This window comes from Heteronotia binoei, chromosome 15, assembly GCF_032191835.1.
Source record: "Heteronotia binoei isolate CCM8104 ecotype False Entrance Well chromosome 15, APGP_CSIRO_Hbin_v1, whole genome shotgun sequence".
In the NCBI taxonomy this organism is placed as follows: Eukaryota; Metazoa; Chordata; class Lepidosauria; order Squamata; family Gekkonidae; genus Heteronotia; species Heteronotia binoei.
Genome location: NC_083237.1, coordinates 7,688,088 through 7,704,571, shown reverse-complemented (window position 1 = coordinate 7,704,571; position 16,484 = coordinate 7,688,088). Strand labels below are relative to the sequence as shown.

At 49.8% G+C, this 16,484-nt stretch overlaps 2 protein-coding genes across 2 annotated transcripts in view; one reads left to right on the top strand and one right to left on the bottom strand.

Annotated features, from left to right (window-relative positions):
• Positions 1 to 1,702: 1,702 nt before the first annotated feature.
• OXA1L (OXA1L mitochondrial inner membrane protein) lies at positions 1,703 to 13,872 on the top strand. Its single transcript, XM_060255408.1, has 10 exons — positions 1,703 to 1,811; positions 4,109 to 4,255; positions 7,165 to 7,354; positions 9,171 to 9,314; positions 9,681 to 9,766; positions 9,872 to 10,036; positions 11,979 to 12,083; positions 13,232 to 13,394; positions 13,496 to 13,576; positions 13,728 to 13,872. The coding sequence occupies exons 1-10, from the start codon at positions 1,725 to 1,727 to the stop codon at positions 13,829 to 13,831; spliced, it is 1,272 nt and encodes a 423-aa protein (XP_060111391.1). The 5' UTR covers positions 1,703 to 1,724; the 3' UTR covers positions 13,832 to 13,872.
• A 1,464-nt stretch (positions 13,873 to 15,336) lies between these two features.
• SLC7A7 (solute carrier family 7 member 7) overlaps positions 15,337 to 16,484 on the bottom strand; it is a 31,230-nt gene continuing 30,082 nt past the window's right edge. The window contains exon 10 of the mRNA XM_060255367.1: positions 15,337 to 15,743. Coding sequence (XP_060111350.1) covers positions 15,661 to 15,743 — 83 coding nt within the window. The 3' untranslated portion in view covers positions 15,337 to 15,660. The remainder of the gene's footprint in view (positions 15,744 to 16,484) is intronic.

The window sequence follows — 16,484 nt, the reverse complement described above, 5'->3', positions numbered from 1 at the left end:
TGTGGACATATTTTGCATAGCGGTATGTAAAAGTGACCAACTACCCACTAGGCTGCTCTTATCTTCAGAGGCAAGCGGGAACCCCCATCTCCTTGGAGTGGCTGCTCTTGGGAGGGCTGCCAACATCCAGGTCGTGGCTGGAGACCTCCAGGTTGACAGACAACCGTTTACTTGGAGAAAATGGCGACTTTGGAAGATTGACTATCTGGCTTTATATCCCACCGAAGCCCCTCTGCTACCCAAACCCTGCCCTCCTCAGACTCCCCCCCCCCAAGAATCTCGGGGCAGAAACACACAAAGTCTGATCTTTCCACGAATTCACATCAGCAGTTAAATAGCAGCCACATGTGTCAGGCAAAATGCTCCCTCTAAGCTGTGGAGTCTGGTGAGCAAAATGTCCACTTGGTGAGCGATTGGCATTTAAGCTGTGAACTTAAAAAAAAATTAGTTTGCTCTGGGGGAATTTTTCCTGAGCTAAGACAAAAACGTTTGAGCCAGAGGCTAAAAAACTGCGAGCTAGCTCACACTAACTCAGCTTAGAGGGAACAGTGGTGTCGGCTGCAATTTCCCTTGACGAATTCCATGCAATCAACCTCAACATCCACCCGGCCTGAGTAAGCTCGGGTCTTTCTTATGCCTCTGCTGCCGCCTTGTGGGCATCTTTGGCATTTTTGTTGTTCAGTCGCACAGTCGAGTCGGATTCTTTGCGCCCTCCTGTCTTCCACCATCCGAAGTCTACTCAAATTCGTGTTTGTTACATCAGTAACACTGTCCAGCCATCTCATCTTTTGCCGTCCCCTTCTTCTTTTGCCTTCTGTCTTTCCTAGCATCTTCTCCAGGGAGGGCTCCCTTCTCATTGCGTGGCCAAAGTATTTGAGCTTCAGCTTCAGCATCTGACCTTCCAGGGAACAGTCGGGGTTGATTTCCCTTAGGACTGACTGACTGGATCTTCTTGCAGTCCAAGGGACTCTCAAGATTCTTCTCCAGCACCACATCTCAAAAGCATCTATTCATCTGCGCTCGGCCTTCCTTATGGTTCAGCTCCCACAGCCATACATTACTACTGGGAACACCACCGCTTTAACTATACGGACTTTTATTGGCAGGGTGATGTCTCTACTTTTTATTATACTGCCCAGGTTCGCCATAGCTGTCCTCCCAAGGAGCAAACGTCTTTTAATTTCATGGCTACAATCACCATCTGCAGTGATCTTGGATCCCAGAAATGTGAAGTATTTGGCATAGGAGTATGCAAAAGTCAACGTTGATTTAGCGATTCCTGAGCAATTTGAGGACAGGGCAAAGTCTGAGTCCACCGCATAAATTAGTTTACTCTGGGGGCATTTTTTCCGAACCTAAGACAAAAAAATATGTGAGCAGGAGGCTAAAAGAACCCTGTGATCTAGGTCACATTAACTCAGCTTAAAGGGAACCTTGGGCTGGATGTAACCCCAGGAGAGCTCCAGCCCCCTCCTGGAGGCTGGCAACCTTCCCTGGAGCCCCTTCCCCCTCATCCAGCCAGGGCTCCGTTTCGCAGTTCCTAATAACGCGGCTTAACATCCTGGGGAAAAGCCTGCCCTTGACTGCACTGCCGGTTCCTCGTATAACAGGACAGGACTGTGCCCACAGTCAACGTGGCGGCGACGGCTTCACTTCTTCCCGGCGCGCATGCTCAGGAGGACACACGTGGGGCAAAGGGCTTTCTGCGCTGCGCTGGGCGGGCGATGGCGGCTTGTGCAGCAGCCTGGCGTGCCTGGAGCCGGACGGGGGTCGTGGGGGCCATCCCCTTAGCCGCGGGGCGTCCCAGACAGGTTCGTGATAAGGGGGTGGGGGTGTCTGCAACCTTTCTCTTTAATCCAGAGGTCATGACCTTGCAAGAAGGGACCCTTCCCCCCTTTGCTGCAAACTGGGGAAAGCTTTACCTGTTGGATCCCCGCCTCCGCCTGTTCTGCGGTTGCTCATGATGGGGGAAATACGGGCAGGGTAGGGTTGCCAAGTCCGATTCAAGAAATATCTGGGGACTTTGGGGGTGGAGTCAGGAGCAAGGGTGTGACAAGCATGATTGAACTCCAAAAGGAGTTCTGGCCATCACATTGAAAAGAACCACGCACCTTTTAAATGCCGTCCCTCCATAGGAAATAATGGAGGATAGGGTCACTTTCTTTGGGGGCTCGTAGAATTGGACCCCCTGGCCCAGTCTTTTTGAAAATTGGGAAATGTTTTGGGGAAAGGCACTGTATGCTGTGCTGAAATTTAGGTGCCTCTGCCTCAAAAACCAGCCTCTCTGGAGCCCCAGATACCCACGGATCAATTCTTCATTATACCCTATGGGAATCGGTCTCCATAGGGTATAATGGAGTGCCCAACAGCCATTTCCTTCTCCCCCCCCGCCCCATTCTGATGAACTTGAAGTGAGGGGATGGCCTCCAAACCGGGAGATCCCTTTCCCCTGCCTGGGGATTGGCAACCCTAGTTGTGGGGCCATCTCCACTGAGCATTTTAAAGTTTGATTTGCGTCTTTGGAGATAGGTGTTCCTCCCCCCCTCCCCAAACAACGTGTAAGCAAACTGGGCATTTTGTAATAGCGGCTGTTGAAGGAGGAGATACATTCAAAAGGGTATGGTGTGGTCAAGGAGGAAGCGTGGTCAAGGAGGAATCATAGTTTGCTGTTTTGTTTTGGATCAGCTGATAATTTTTTTTAAACGATGATTATTATTTTAAAACAATTTAAAACTATTATTATGTAAGCCCCCTTGAACTGCTGGGAAAGGCGGAGTATAAATGTTTAATTAAATAAATAAAAATAAACAGTGCTGGGGGAGAGAAGTATACATTGCATGCCCTTGTGGCAGGTCTGTAGGTGCTTTTATTAAATGTTTTTTTATTATTATTTACAAAATTTGTATTGTTTCTGCTCTTACAAGGGCTGCCAAGGCAGCTCACCATTTAAAGTGTACGTGACAAAATACGTTATAAAATCATTAAAATAAATCCATCTCCCAAACACACATTATTTTTTTAAAAAAAAGAGAACAGGGGTGGCCAGCGGTAGCTCTCCAGATGTTTTTCCCCTACAACTCCCATCAGCCCCAACCAGCATGGCCAATGGCTGGGGCTGATGGGAGTTGTAGGCAAAAAAACATCTGGAGAGCTACCATTGGCCACCTGAGTTAGAATATAAACAAAGCATAAAACAGTTGGTAGGAAGGAGAGATTGCTGAGGGATGGCAAAATGTTATTAAATTTTACTTGCCAGACTGTTAATGTGAGATGTTCAGAAGGATCCGTCTCATCCTTTTCCCTATTAAAAATGTTTCCAAAACATCTAGAAAGCAGGTTGACCCCGTGATTTCAGAAAGAAAGGATGCTTCTTTACAGAGATGTAAAATATATAAGCATTCTTTTGGAATCACATGGATCTCCATCTTCTGCCTCCCAAACATACCCGACTCCTATTGTATATAGATTATTTTTTTAGAAATTTCACAAATGGCTTCATTTGCACTTCCATAGATGTAAATCTGATTTTTTGGTGGTGTCAGGTGGCCGTTAGGTGTGGTGGTTAAGCGTGCAGACTCTAATCTAGGAGAACCAGGTTCAAATCCCCACTCCTCCACATGCAGCTGCTGGTGTGTCCTTGGGTCAGTCACAAGTGCTCTCAGAGCAGTTCTCAAAAGAGCTGTCTCAGCCCCACCTACCTCAAAAGGTGTCAGTTGTGGGGAGAGGAAGGGGAGGAGATTGTACGATGCCTTGAGTGAAGGGCGGGGGCATAGATCCTGTTTCTCTTTTTTCTTAATTACAGTGTAATCTTTAATTGCACTTTGGATATATTGATTGCATTGGATTTGCTAAATAATAATTCTAAGCATCTAAATAATAATCTAATAATCTGTATTGAAGGATCTTGCATGTGCATTTCGGGAGGATCAGAATGTGATGTTGTCTAAGGATGGAGGGATTTGGTCCCTCTGAACTGGGATTAATTGCACACATTGGAAGGGCTTGTAGCACATTCGACGTAATGAATCCCAAATGCTTATTGGTAGCAACGGCCATCTTTCTAGTTGTGGACTTACTGGGGTGCTGATTCTCACCTCCTCCTTTCCAGATCCACAGGACATCCGTGCCGCTCACGTGGCTACGACTGAAATCTCCCTTTGCCCCTCCTTGCCTGTGCCCCCAAAATGACTGCCAGGCTGTCTTATCAAGACCCGCAATCCGATGCCAGAGTACAGCGGCTGTGGCAGGTGCACAGGTAAGAAGAACCTGTTTTTAAGATTTGCAGCATGAAGGACTAAGACGGTCAGATCAGAACCAGTGGATTGAAATTAAATCAAAAAAACTCTCAACTAAACATAAGGAAGAAGTTCCTGGCAGACCGGTTCCTCGGTGAGAGCCAGTTTGGTGTAGTTAAGTGCGCGGACTCTTATCTGGGAGAACCAGGTTTGATTCCCCACTCCTCCATTTGCACCTGCTGGAATGGCCTTGGATCAGCCATAGCTCTGGCAGAGGTTGTCCTTGAAAGGGCAGCTGCTGTGAGAACCCTCTCAGCCCCACCCACCTCACAGGGTGTCTGTTGTGGGGAAGGAAGGTAAAGGAGATTGTGAGAGCCAGTTTGGTGTAGTTAAATGCGCGGACTCTTATCTGGGAGAACCAGGTTTGATTCCCCACTCCTCCACTTGCACCCTCTGGAATGGCCTTGGGTCAGCCGTGGCTCTTGTAGGAGTTGTCCTTGAAAGGGCAGCTGCTGTAAGAGCTCTCTCACCCCACCCACCTCACAGGGTGTCTGTTGTGGGGGGAAGGGGAAGGTAAAGCTGCCCTGAGCCTGCTTCGGCGGGGAGGGCGGGATATAAATTTGAGAAATAAATAGATAAATTGTGAGCCGCTCTGAGACTCAAGAGTTTCAGAGTATACGTGCTCAGTTGTATCCTGAAGTTCTGAAAAAGAAGTCACAACTGAGGAAGACTTCTAGTGTCCTGGCCCCACTGATGGACCTCCTGATGGCACCTGGGTTTTTTGGCCATGTGTGACCCAGAATGTTGGACTGGATGGGCCATTGGCCTGATCCAACATGGCTTCTCTTATGTTCTTAAGACAGGATGGCTGTCAACCCGTACAAAAGAACACAGAACAGAGTCTGCAGGTACACACTCAATGGCTCCCAGAGAGCGCACACCCAAGTGAGAATTTGGGGCAGGTTTAAATACACTTTTTCCTGCCTCTAAGTGTAAATGTGAACTGGGTTTCTCGGATGTGACTGTGCTAGGTTCAAAACAAAATTGTGTGTTCCATAATTGAAATGGGATTTCTTTGTGTTATTTGTGGGATTTTCAGACACGTGTAATTTGGCCACAGCTCCAAGGGAGGGGAGATTTTGGCTGAGGAAGAAGGAAAATGTTTACTTAAGGAACTGCATAAGACGGTTAACATAGAGGCGGCTGGCTTCATTTTGTCTGTATCTCGATGCTGTGTGCCTTCATTTACACAAGTCCTTGTCTTGCGGCGTATGTGCAGGATTTGGGATGTTTCATGGAACAGAGGCTGTTACAGTCCTTCACTTTGAAAAAGGCGGCAGCCTTTCTGTTGGCCTGATTTATTCATTCATTCATGTATTCATTCATTCATTTAATTCCACTTAGATCCCGCCCTCCCCGCCAAGGCGGGCTCAGGGCGGCTTACATAGATGTGTATATGCATGATTAAACATAGTAGTGCGACATTAAAACCATAAAACATAAAATAATATAAAACATAAATGCATAAAAATATTTCAGTGCTATGTTCTTCCAGTTTGGTGTAGTGGTTAAGTGTGCAGACTCTTATCTGGGAGAACCGGGTTTGATTCCCCACTCCTCCGCTTGCACCTGCTGAAATGGCCTTGGGTCAGCCATAGCTCTCGCAGAGGTTGTCCTTGAAAGAGCAGCTGCTGTGAGAGCCCTCTCCAGCCCCACCCACCTCACAGGGTGTCTGTTGTGGGGGAGGAAGGTAAAAGAGATTGTGAGCCGCTCTGAGACTCATCGAAGTGGAGGGCGGGATATAAATCCAGTATCCTCTTCTTCTTCATTTCTCAGATTTATGATTCTCTATACAGCAGATCTTCTCTGTCCTCTCTGCAGCTGCTGTACAGCAGATTGTTGGTGGTGGTGGTTCTTATGTTGCTTAGAGCTGTAGTAGCCAGCAGCCTAGTTGACAAATGCCTGGTGGAAGAGTGCCGTCTTACAGGCCCTGCGGAACTCTATGAGCTCCTGCAGGGCCCTGACCTCTTTTAGGGAACTGCTTTCCTTTCCTTCTCGCTTACTTGCTGAAGGGTGCCCTATCAGTGGTCCCAATCTCAGATGGGCTTTCTGGACTGCTAGCTCTCCCTGGTAATGGATGCAGAGTCAGCCTGACAGTTCCTTTAGCAAGGGGTACGGGGTACGGCAGGAAGGGTTGCATCTGTGCTTAGTTCTCGTGGCCCTTTCTTACATAACCTCCAAGCTCAAGAACCCTAAACTTCTCTCCTTGTTTTCATACTTGCTCAGGGAAATGCTGTTGGCCACTTTGGGGTCAGGAAACAACTTTTCTCCGGGCCAGTTTGGCCAGGGATCCTGGAGGTTTCCTTGCCATCGTCTGGGCATGGAACAGTGGTCTGGGGAGGGACGGTGGCTCAGTGGTAGAGCATCTGCTTGGTAAGTGGAAGGTCCCAAGTTCAGTCCCCGGCATCTCCAACTAAAAAGGGTCTAGGTAAGTAGGCGTGAAAAACCTCAGCTTGAGACCCTGGAGAGCCACTGCCAGTCAGGTGGGGGATGGTGGCTCAGTGGTAGAGCATCTGCTTGGTAAGCAGAAGGTCCCAGGTTCCATCCCCGGCATCTCCCAACTAAAAAGGGTCCAGGCAAGTAGGTGTGAAAAGGTTCAGCTTGAGACCCTGGAGAGCTACTGCCAGTCTGAGTAGACAGTACTGACTTTGATTGACCCAGGGGTTTGATTCAGTATAAGGCAGCTTCATATGTTCATATTGGGGGTGGGGGGGAGGTATTTATTCATTTTCTGCATTGTGCAGGGGGTTGGACTAGATGACCCTGAAGGTATCTTCCGACTCTGTGATTCTATAGAGAACTCGTCGATTAGGATACCTGGATGGATGCTTAAGATTCATTTGTCTTCTGTCTCGTTCTCCTCCTTCAGATTGTCCAGCCCCCATCTCTTCCGTCCGTTGAGAGCACTCTTTCTGCAGGAGATCTGAGCCAGGCTGTTCAGGAGGCGAGCTTCGAGGAACTGGGTCTGGGCTCCTACACCCCAGTGGGCCTCATCCAGAACGTCTTGGAGTTCCTCCACGTGGACGTGGGCTTGCCTTGGTGGGGAGCCATCGTAGCGGGTAAAGGGACTTGCAGGAATCCAAAGGGGAGAAGAATAGGGATCTGCCTTTCCGCCAGCCAAAAAGAGCATGGGGAAGCCTTTGGCATGATGGATAACGCCCCCCTTAGACTAGGCGGCTATGGAGATGATGTAGGGCAGGGGTGGCCAAAGGTAGCTCTCCAGATGTTTTTTTTGCCTACAACTCCCATCAGCCCCAGCCATTGGCCATGCTGGCTGGGGCTGATGGGAGTTGTAGGCAAAAAAACATCTGGAGAGCTACCGTTGGCCACCCCTGATGTAGGGGAAAGACAGAAATAACATTGCGACTTAAGATCTGTATACAAGTATGCTTCCGTGGTCGTTGTTAATCTGTGTTTTTCCACGTGTGTCTCTTGGTGATAGGCAGGGAGCCGTGTTCCCTCTAAGGTGAGCTAGTGTGAGCTAGCTCACAGCTTTTTTAGCCTCCAGCTCACACATTTTTGTCTTAGCTCAGGAAAAAATGGCCCCGGAGCGAACGAATGTATGCAGGAGCTCACAGCTTCAATGCCAGCAGCTCACAAAGATGAATCTTTGCTCACAAGACTTCCACAGCTTAGAGGGAGTATTGGCAGGGAGAGAGTCGGGTGGGAGGAGAATTTATTCTTTATTTATTCCGTTTATAGTCTAGCTTTCTTGCAGAGTCTCAAGGCATCTTTTTAAAAGGGACACAATTAGATCTGTTTCAGAGGGTAGCCACCTTGGCCTGCAGCAGGACAGGTAGACACAAATCCAGAAGCACCATAGAGACCAACAAGTTTTGGAAGGTATTGTCCTCTGATGGTCCAAAGCTCCCTTCGTCAGATATGAGCAGGAATGAAAACCTCTGAGTCTTTATATCCCCGTCAGAAGGTGGGACGGACGTTGCAAAGAAGGAACGCGAGTTGCAGAGGTACAGTGTGCATTGTAAAACAACAGGGCTTTCTTTGTAGCAGGGACTTTTTTGCATATTAGGCCGCACCCCCCCCCCCGATGTAACCAATCCTCCAAGAGCTTACAGGACCTACTGTAAGCTCCAGGAGGACTGGCTGCATCAGGGGGTGTGGCCTAATATGCAACGGAGTTCCTGCTACGAAGAAAGTCCTGGTAATCGACTGGATTAGAGTAGGGGGGAAATGCTTGAAGGCAGAAAATCTGTCATGAGATAAGAATCCTGTCCTTGTTCAGCCCCAGGGAGTCCGTTGCTCTGAACGTGTGAATCTCACATTGTAATTTCCCCTTGAAGCTTCTCTGTTTGAGGGTTGCCACTTTCAGGTCAGCAGCGGAACGACTTAGAACAGGGGTGGCAAAACTTGCTTAACATAAGAGCCTCATAGAATAAACGTCAGATGTTTGAGAGCCGTAAGACAGGGAGGGAGGGGAATATAGGGGGGAGGGAAGGGGAGGTAGAAAGATAGCAACTTTAACTTTAAATGCATTCTCCAAGCCAGCCAACAAGGCAGTGGGATCTTCGAAAGCTGGTATTTTTAGGGCCAGCGATTGTGCTCTCAGAGTACATCTTGGTTTGTCGCAGGCCCTGGTCCTGTAACCAGTGGCCGTATTAAGGAAGGGTGTCTTTGTGAGTGAGCAGTTGTTTGTTAGGAGGGTGTCTGTGGACAAGCGGAGGTTTGCCTCCCAGCTCCTGTGGGAGAGGAGTATCATTGTCCATCGTGGGTTGTAGGTTGTTAATGTTGTGTTGAACTGTGACCACCACTTTGCAGCAGTTATCTCCAGGGTTGCATTGTGGGTATCAGTACGGTTGCAGCGTCCCTTGGAGCAAACTGACGTCTCCTCTCCCCTTATTCCCCACAATGCTCCAGGGACAGTGGCAGCGCGGTGCTTGATTTTCCCACTCATCGTGAAAGGCCAGCGCGAGGCCATCAAGCTCAACAACCACATGCCGCATATCAACCAGCTGACAAGCCGCATAAACGAAGCCAAGCGCTCGGGGAACAAGTTTGAATGTGAGTTTCTGGGGTGTGGGGCAGGGGGTGAGTCTGGGGGGCTGTGGAAAGAGGTGTGGCATGGCCTTCGATTACTGTCAGCATGAACCCGGGTTTTTTACTGGAAGTGGTCGAGCTGGGGCGGAGCTGCGGGGGGGGAGGAGCCAAGAATGGGGCAGGGCAACGAGAACGGGGAGGCGGAGCCTTGCGTGAGAAGTGGCCGAAGGGCAGAGCCTGCAAGGAGGGAAGGCCCCTCATTCGTGGCTTGAGGTTAGGAAAGCGGAGATGGGGTGTAGTGGTTGGACAAAGGGCGATTTTGCGATAGCTACCTTGTATTGCTTCCACCGCCTCCCCTAAAAAAAAAATCATTCCTCTTTTCTTCCTCAGTTGCAAAGGCTTACGCCGATATGACGCTGTACTACAAAACCAACGACATTAACCCCCTGCGCGGGTTCCTTGTGCCCCTCGTCCAGGTGAGTCCACATCTTCCCCACACACACACACACACCGGCTGCCCGGCCTCCCTCCCCTGCTTTCAGCTTCGCCTGAATCGTGGCTTTCGGCCCTTCTCTCCTCAGGCGCCCATCTTCATTTCGTTCTTCATCGGCCTGCGCAAGATGGCCGAGCTGCCCGTGCCCAGCCTGCAGACGGGGGGCTTGTGGTGGTTCATGGATCTCTCGGCCGCCGACCCTTATTACGTCCTGCCCTTGACGGTGACAGCCACCATGTGGGCCATCTTGGAGGTGAGGACTCGGGCAGTGAAGGAGAAGCTTGGAGGTCGATAAAATCGACTTCGGCTGAGCAGGCGAACCTTTGCTCTGTGAATTTTCTGCAAGCCTCAAAAGTTTTCGAATTCTTTCCCTGCGCTTCTGAATTGATGCCACTCTCAGGGGTCCCCACACCTCATTCTGGCTACCTGCTCAGCAGTTGAATCAGGGGAGAGCCTCACCTGCAGTTGTCATGAGACTGGAGCTAGGGAGGGCTGCAGCTCAGTGGCAGAGCATCTGCTTGGCCTGCAGAAGGCTCCAGGTTCAATCCCCAGCATCTCCGGTGGGAAGGATCAGGAAGCGGGTGATGTGAGAAGACATTCTTGAGACCCTCAGGGGTGTCAAATGCATTTGTTATGAGGGACGGATATGACACAAATGAGACCTTGTCGGGCCAGACCATGTTGGGCCGGGCCATGTGTGTACCTATTTAAGATTTGGTAGCAGATATATAAACTTTATAAAGGAGGTGGCCAACGGTAGCTCTCCAGATGTTTTTTTGCCTACAACTCCCATCAGCCCCAGCCAGCATGGCCAATGGCTGGGGCTGATGGGAGTTGTAGGCAAAAAACATCTGGAGAGCTACCGTTGGCCACCCCTGTTATAAAGGACCCCGAGAAACACAGGTGTTTTTTTTTAAACTTAAAATAAAAAATGCTTAAAACATTAGCACTTGTTGGTCTTAAAGGTGCTTTCTTTGTATTTCTCCCATTGGGTCCACGGAACTGGGCAAAGGAAGCTCTGGCTCTTTCCTTCCTTCCCCAGGGCACCAGGAGGGAAGGAGCCTCAGCCAACAGAAGGAAAAGAGGCTTGGCTCAGTAGATCTGTTGTGCGGCTGAGAGAGCTTGGTAAAGCAAGCTCTGCCTCCCCCCCTTTCCTTCCCAAGGGAGGAGCTTCTGCCAATGGAAAAAATAGAAGCTTTGCTCTGTAGCTCCTGTGTGATTGAGCAAGCCTGGCAAAGCAAGCTGTGATGCAGAAGGAAGCAAGAGAGAGGGAGAAGGAAGCAGATGACAGTCAGTTGCTCGGGGGGGGGGGTGATAGAAGCCCTCCGGGGGCCAGATTTGGCCCCCGGGCCACATGTTTTACAACCCTGCTGTAGAGATTGCTGCCAATCTGAGTAGGCAATACTGAATGTAATGGGCCAAGGGTCTGGTTCAGTATAAGGCAGCTTCATGAGTGTTCCTGTGATCACTCAGACTTCATTCTCGAAAGTCTTCATTGCAGAAAGACCAAACCTTGGGTGTTCTCCATGCGAACCCCCCTGTTTTACCACTGAGTTGCAGCTGCCCTTCTCATCCCAGATCGCATTCCACCTATGCAGGGCTTTTTTTGTAGCAGGAACTTCTTTGCATATTGGGCCACACCCCCTCATGTAGCCAATCATCCAAGAGCTTACAGGGCTCTTCTTGCAGGGCCTACTGTAAGCTCCAGGAGGATTGGCTACGTCAGGGGGGCATGGCCTAATATGCAAAGGAGTTCCGGCTACAAAAGAAGCCCTGTACCTATGAGACTGTAGCCATGCCCTTAAGCCCTGGGAGGATCAGTGAGGTTGTTATGCCAAGGGAGGGGTTGCATTCAATGTACCCCGATCTTGGCTGGTGAAGATGAAGGGTATCTCTTATCTCAGGACCCTCTCCTGAAACTTCATCCCATCCACCGCCCAGAGGGCAGTGAGCTCTTCCGGAATCAGTGCTGTAGGGAAGATCTCGCAGTGGGGCGGGAGGGTAGAGAGAAGCTGCCCTCAAGAGGAGAAGGGCTGTGATCGCGCACATGAAATAATGCACTATCAATCCGCTTTCGTTGCATGTCGCAACTGTGTGAACTGGCAAAAATCCAGTTTGGAAGTGGGTTGAAGATGCATTATTTAGCGTGTGTGATTGCAGCCGAAGTCAGACGTGCATTTTTTTGTTTATCGCAGCTGGGCGCGGAGTCAGGCGTGTCAAACCCAAACCTGAGGGCCATGAAGACGGTTTTCCGGGTGATGCCGGTCGTTATCCTTCCTCTCACGATCAACTTCCCGACGGTGAGAGATTCTCTTTTCTTATGCAATTCGTACCCTGAAAACCACCGCTGCTGGAGCCACCGTTGCAGAATTGTCAAAAAATAATCCCAGGGCCAGTTCTGAGTGGCAGAGGCCCTCAGGCCAAGAGAGCCAGTTTGGTGTAATGGTTAACTACACCAGATGAGAGCCGGTTCGGTGTAGTCGTTAAGTGCAAGCTCTTTTCTCGTGTCGTTCACCACTGCACCAAACTGGCTCTCAGGTAAAGGGGGCTTTCTTGTTAGGGGGTAAAGGGAACTTTCTCAAATCTACAACCATGTGGGGTCGATGCACCTTTTGCTTTGGGCCTGCTGTAGCAGATTCCTCTGCATTTCTGCTCCGTTCTGCGGTGTGTGATCCCCGCTCGCTTGGTGTATCCCCATGGAGATAGGAAATGCTTGACCGATTTTCCGCCCTGTACCTTCACTGGATGTCTCCCTCATACAACGAAAATAATGTACTTAATATCTCCAACACAGAAATAATACACAAAACACTAGTAATACTTACGAGATAAATTCAAAATGTTGTAACGCACGCACCGTTGCCAATAAATACAGTATCCTGAATAACATAAACCAAACCACCGAGTTCCTGTACAGTTCCAGGCTTCCAAGGAATATGGAAAGACTTGCTCAACACGCAAAAGTTATATGAATATATCCTCTGACTGTGTATAAGGTAGGTTCTCAATGGAATTCCAATCATTATATTTCCTGTTTCAATTAATAGCTTTGTCTAGAGATGCACATAGGAATAACTTAAGCCTTTACTTTGAGGCTCCATAAACCATATGTCAGCTTCAAAAATATTTTAATATTTCTTATCTCCGGAGCCCTAGAGCCTCTGTAATATTCACAACTCAGTGCTACATACTTCTTGCTGGGCCAGTAGCTCTCCAACTTGGTGGTTTGGTTTATGTTGTGTTTATTGGCATGTATGCATGTTGCAATGTTTTGAATTTATCTCATAAGTATTGCTAGTGAGATGTGTATTATTTATGTGTTGGAGATATTGAGTACATTGTTTCCACTGTACAAGGGAGATATCCGGTGTTTTCTGGTTGTTTAGTCTTTCTCCTCCGTCACTGGGCTGGGGTCACTGAATCCTGCCCTTCCCTCTTTTCCCTCTAGGCCATTTTCACCTACTGGATGACCTCCAACCTGTTCACACTAGCCCAGGTGGGGCTCTTGCGGGTGCCCGCCATCCGTACCCGCCTGCGCATCCCGGAGCGGGTGGAGCATTCTCCCTCAGCCCTGCCCCCACAAGAAGGCTTTCTGCAGAGTCTCAAGAAAGGTGAGTCGGGAGGAGAGGCGGAAGACAAGAGAGGAGGCCTTACGACTCTCTCTGGTTCGGCGCTAACCCTCCCCCCCGGGCCTGATCCTCCCTCTCTGCAGGATGGAAGAACGCACAGATGGTTCAGCAGATGGAAGAGCGAGAACGGCGACTGAAGAACCACTTGGATTTGGCAGCGAAGGGTGAGGCTGCTGGGGCCGGGCCTCTGGGCACATTTCGCGTCTTTGCCGTTTTAAGAAACGAGAGGGATCGGTTTGCCTTTACGTGCTGTCTCTGCATTTTAAGAAAAACAGACAGGCTTAACGCTCTGTTCTCCTTCTCTTCTGCTTCCAGGACCGCTGCGCCAGACGTTTGCCCACAATCCTTTGCAGCAGCATGAGCCCCCGCAAACAAAACCTCCGCCACCAAAGAGACCCTGGGAAGACACACTGGGCTGAGGGATGGACATCGATGCCTCACAGCCCCTTCAGAGCAAGGACTCGGCTGGGTGGGGGGCAGAGTTGTATCTTTGTCCTGCATCGGTACCCAGCTTGTGGCCTTTGATAATAAAGGACATGACATTTTCATCTCTCTCTTTTGGTGCTGTTGTGGGACGGAGACGTACAGGTGCTGGTGCAAAATGCAAAAGAATCTAACCCACACGTATGATGTGGCTCTCAAAGCCCCCACTGCCCTGTCGGCCAAATTGGAGAAGGCATTTCTCACTTTAAATCACTTCTCCAAGCCAAGCCAGCAGCTTGGAGAATGCATTTGAAGTTAACGTTGCTTTCTTTCCACCTCTCCCTCCCTCCACACATCTCTTTGCCTGCCTGTCCACCTGCTCCCAAGCACCTAAGGTTCATGCCTTGTGGCTCTCAAACATCTGAAGTTCATGTCTTGCAGCTCTCCAACCTCTGACGTTTATTCTGTGTGACTCTCACATTGAGCAAGTTTGGCCACCTCTGTTCTAAACGCAGTGTAATGTTATGCAGATAACATAGATTAGGTGCAAGAGGGAGGTAATGCGAGTATAGGGGAAGTGACATTCTTTCTACAGTAGAGAGAGGAAGACTCCAAGATGGGTCTGGGTGCAGTTTCACACACATGGAATCGTGAAGCTGCTTTATACTGTATGGCCGATGGCTGGGGCTGATGGGAGTTGTAGGCAAAAAAACATCTGGAGAGCTACCATTGGCCACCTCTGCTGTATGAGACCATTGCTCCATCAAGATCTGTATGGTCTGGTCCAGGGGGGGCCAAACTTACTTAATGTTAAGAGCCACATAAAATAAACGTCAGAGGTTTGAGAGCCACAAGACAGGAAGGGAGGGAGGAAAGAAAGCAAGTAGATCGGAGGGAGGAGAGGTGGAAATAAAGCAACTTTAAATGCATTCTCCAGCCAGCTTGACTTAGAGAAGTGATCTACTTTCTCCAAGCTGGCCAACGGGGCAGTAGGGTCTTGGAGAGCCACACAATATGTGTGAAAAAGCCACGTGTGGCTCCCGGGCCACAATTTGGCTGCCCCGGTCTACTCTGACTGGCAACGGTTCCCCAAAGTCTCAGACCAAGGTCTTTCACATTGTATGGTACCTAATTTTCCCCACTTGGAGATGCTGGGGATTGAACCGGTGACTTTTTACATGGCAGCTGCTCTGCCTCTGAGCCCCTTCCCTAGTTTTGCCAAGACACAAAAATTGCCTTTCTGGGTCAGGCGAACATCCATTGAGTCCAGCATCTTGTATTCAACAACAGTTAAGACTGGTGCCTCTGGGAAACTCCCAGACATGATAGCGAACGTGTTCCCCCGTTCATTCCCATCATCCGGCATGCAGCTCAATGCTGCCCATAAACATGGAGACTTAAGTTTTCCCTGCCTGTATCCTGCAGTGGTCTCCTAACAGAGGGAGACAAATCTAGAGTGGAAGCATTAGTTCGATGGAAACGGGGAGGGCGAGGAAGAATGACCAAGAAGAAAAACTTTTTACTGAGGAGCATGAGCAAACCAAAACACTGGACCGATGGTTGGAGGGTGAAGTTGATGCTAAGCCCCAGATCACAATCCCAGTTGAATTTGTGGAGTGCTGAGAGTTTATTGGGGATGCAATGGTTAGTCTGAGGTCCTGTGCGCCACGGAGGAAGCCCCTCCGTTCCACCAGCAGCTCTCCATCCCCTAGTCCAGCAACGTAGCAAACAATAAATTAGAGGGCAGGAAAGAGTCTGTCATCGAAGGAAAGGGCAGGGAGGAGATTCCAGCCCCCCCCCCCCCCCCCCGCCGGCAGTCTCTCCATCACTGAGACTTGGCGTCTATGTCGGGATCCATCTCCGTCAGGACGGACGAACACAGGATTTGGATCAGCCGCGTCACGGAGGCTGCAGAGAGAAAGGGGTGGAATCAGTCTGGGAGTTGAAAAAGGGAGCTGGACTAGCTGTAACCACCCCACCTTACCACCGCCCCAGCTAAATCACTGCTCTGTCTCTCAGGGAGCCGGTTGTTTGGCCAGGAAAGCACAGGACTGCAGCACCCAGTCCAATGACCCACCTCAGGGCTGGGTTACGGCTGTGGTCGTGTGGCTCCCACCACCTGGCGCACCACGCAACAGACATGAAGCTGCGTTCATCAAAGTCAGTCTTGTCTACTCAGACTGGCAGCGGCTCTCCAGGGTCTCAAGCTGAGGTTTTTCATGCTTACTTGCCTGGACCCTTTTCAGTTGGGGATGCCAGGGATTGAACCTGGGACCTTCTGCTTCCCAAGCAGATGCTCTGCCACTGAGCCACCGTCCCTTCCCTGACCAGCAGTGGCTCTCCAGGGACTCAAACTGAGGTTTTTCATGCCTACTTGCCTGGACTGTTTTTAGTTGGAGTTGCCGGGGATTGAACCTGGGACCTTCTGCTTACCGAGCTGATGCTCTACCGCTGAGCCACCATCCCTCCCAGACAAAAGTGTTCATTCAGGCTGCCTAGAGCAGGGGTGGCCAAACTGTGGCCCTTCCATTCATATTGTGTGGCTCTCAAAGCCCCCACCACCTTGGAGCAGGCATTTGTCTCTTTAAATGGCCACACAAAAGTCAAGCCAACCAGTGGCTTGGAAGATGCATTTAAGATTAAAGTCGC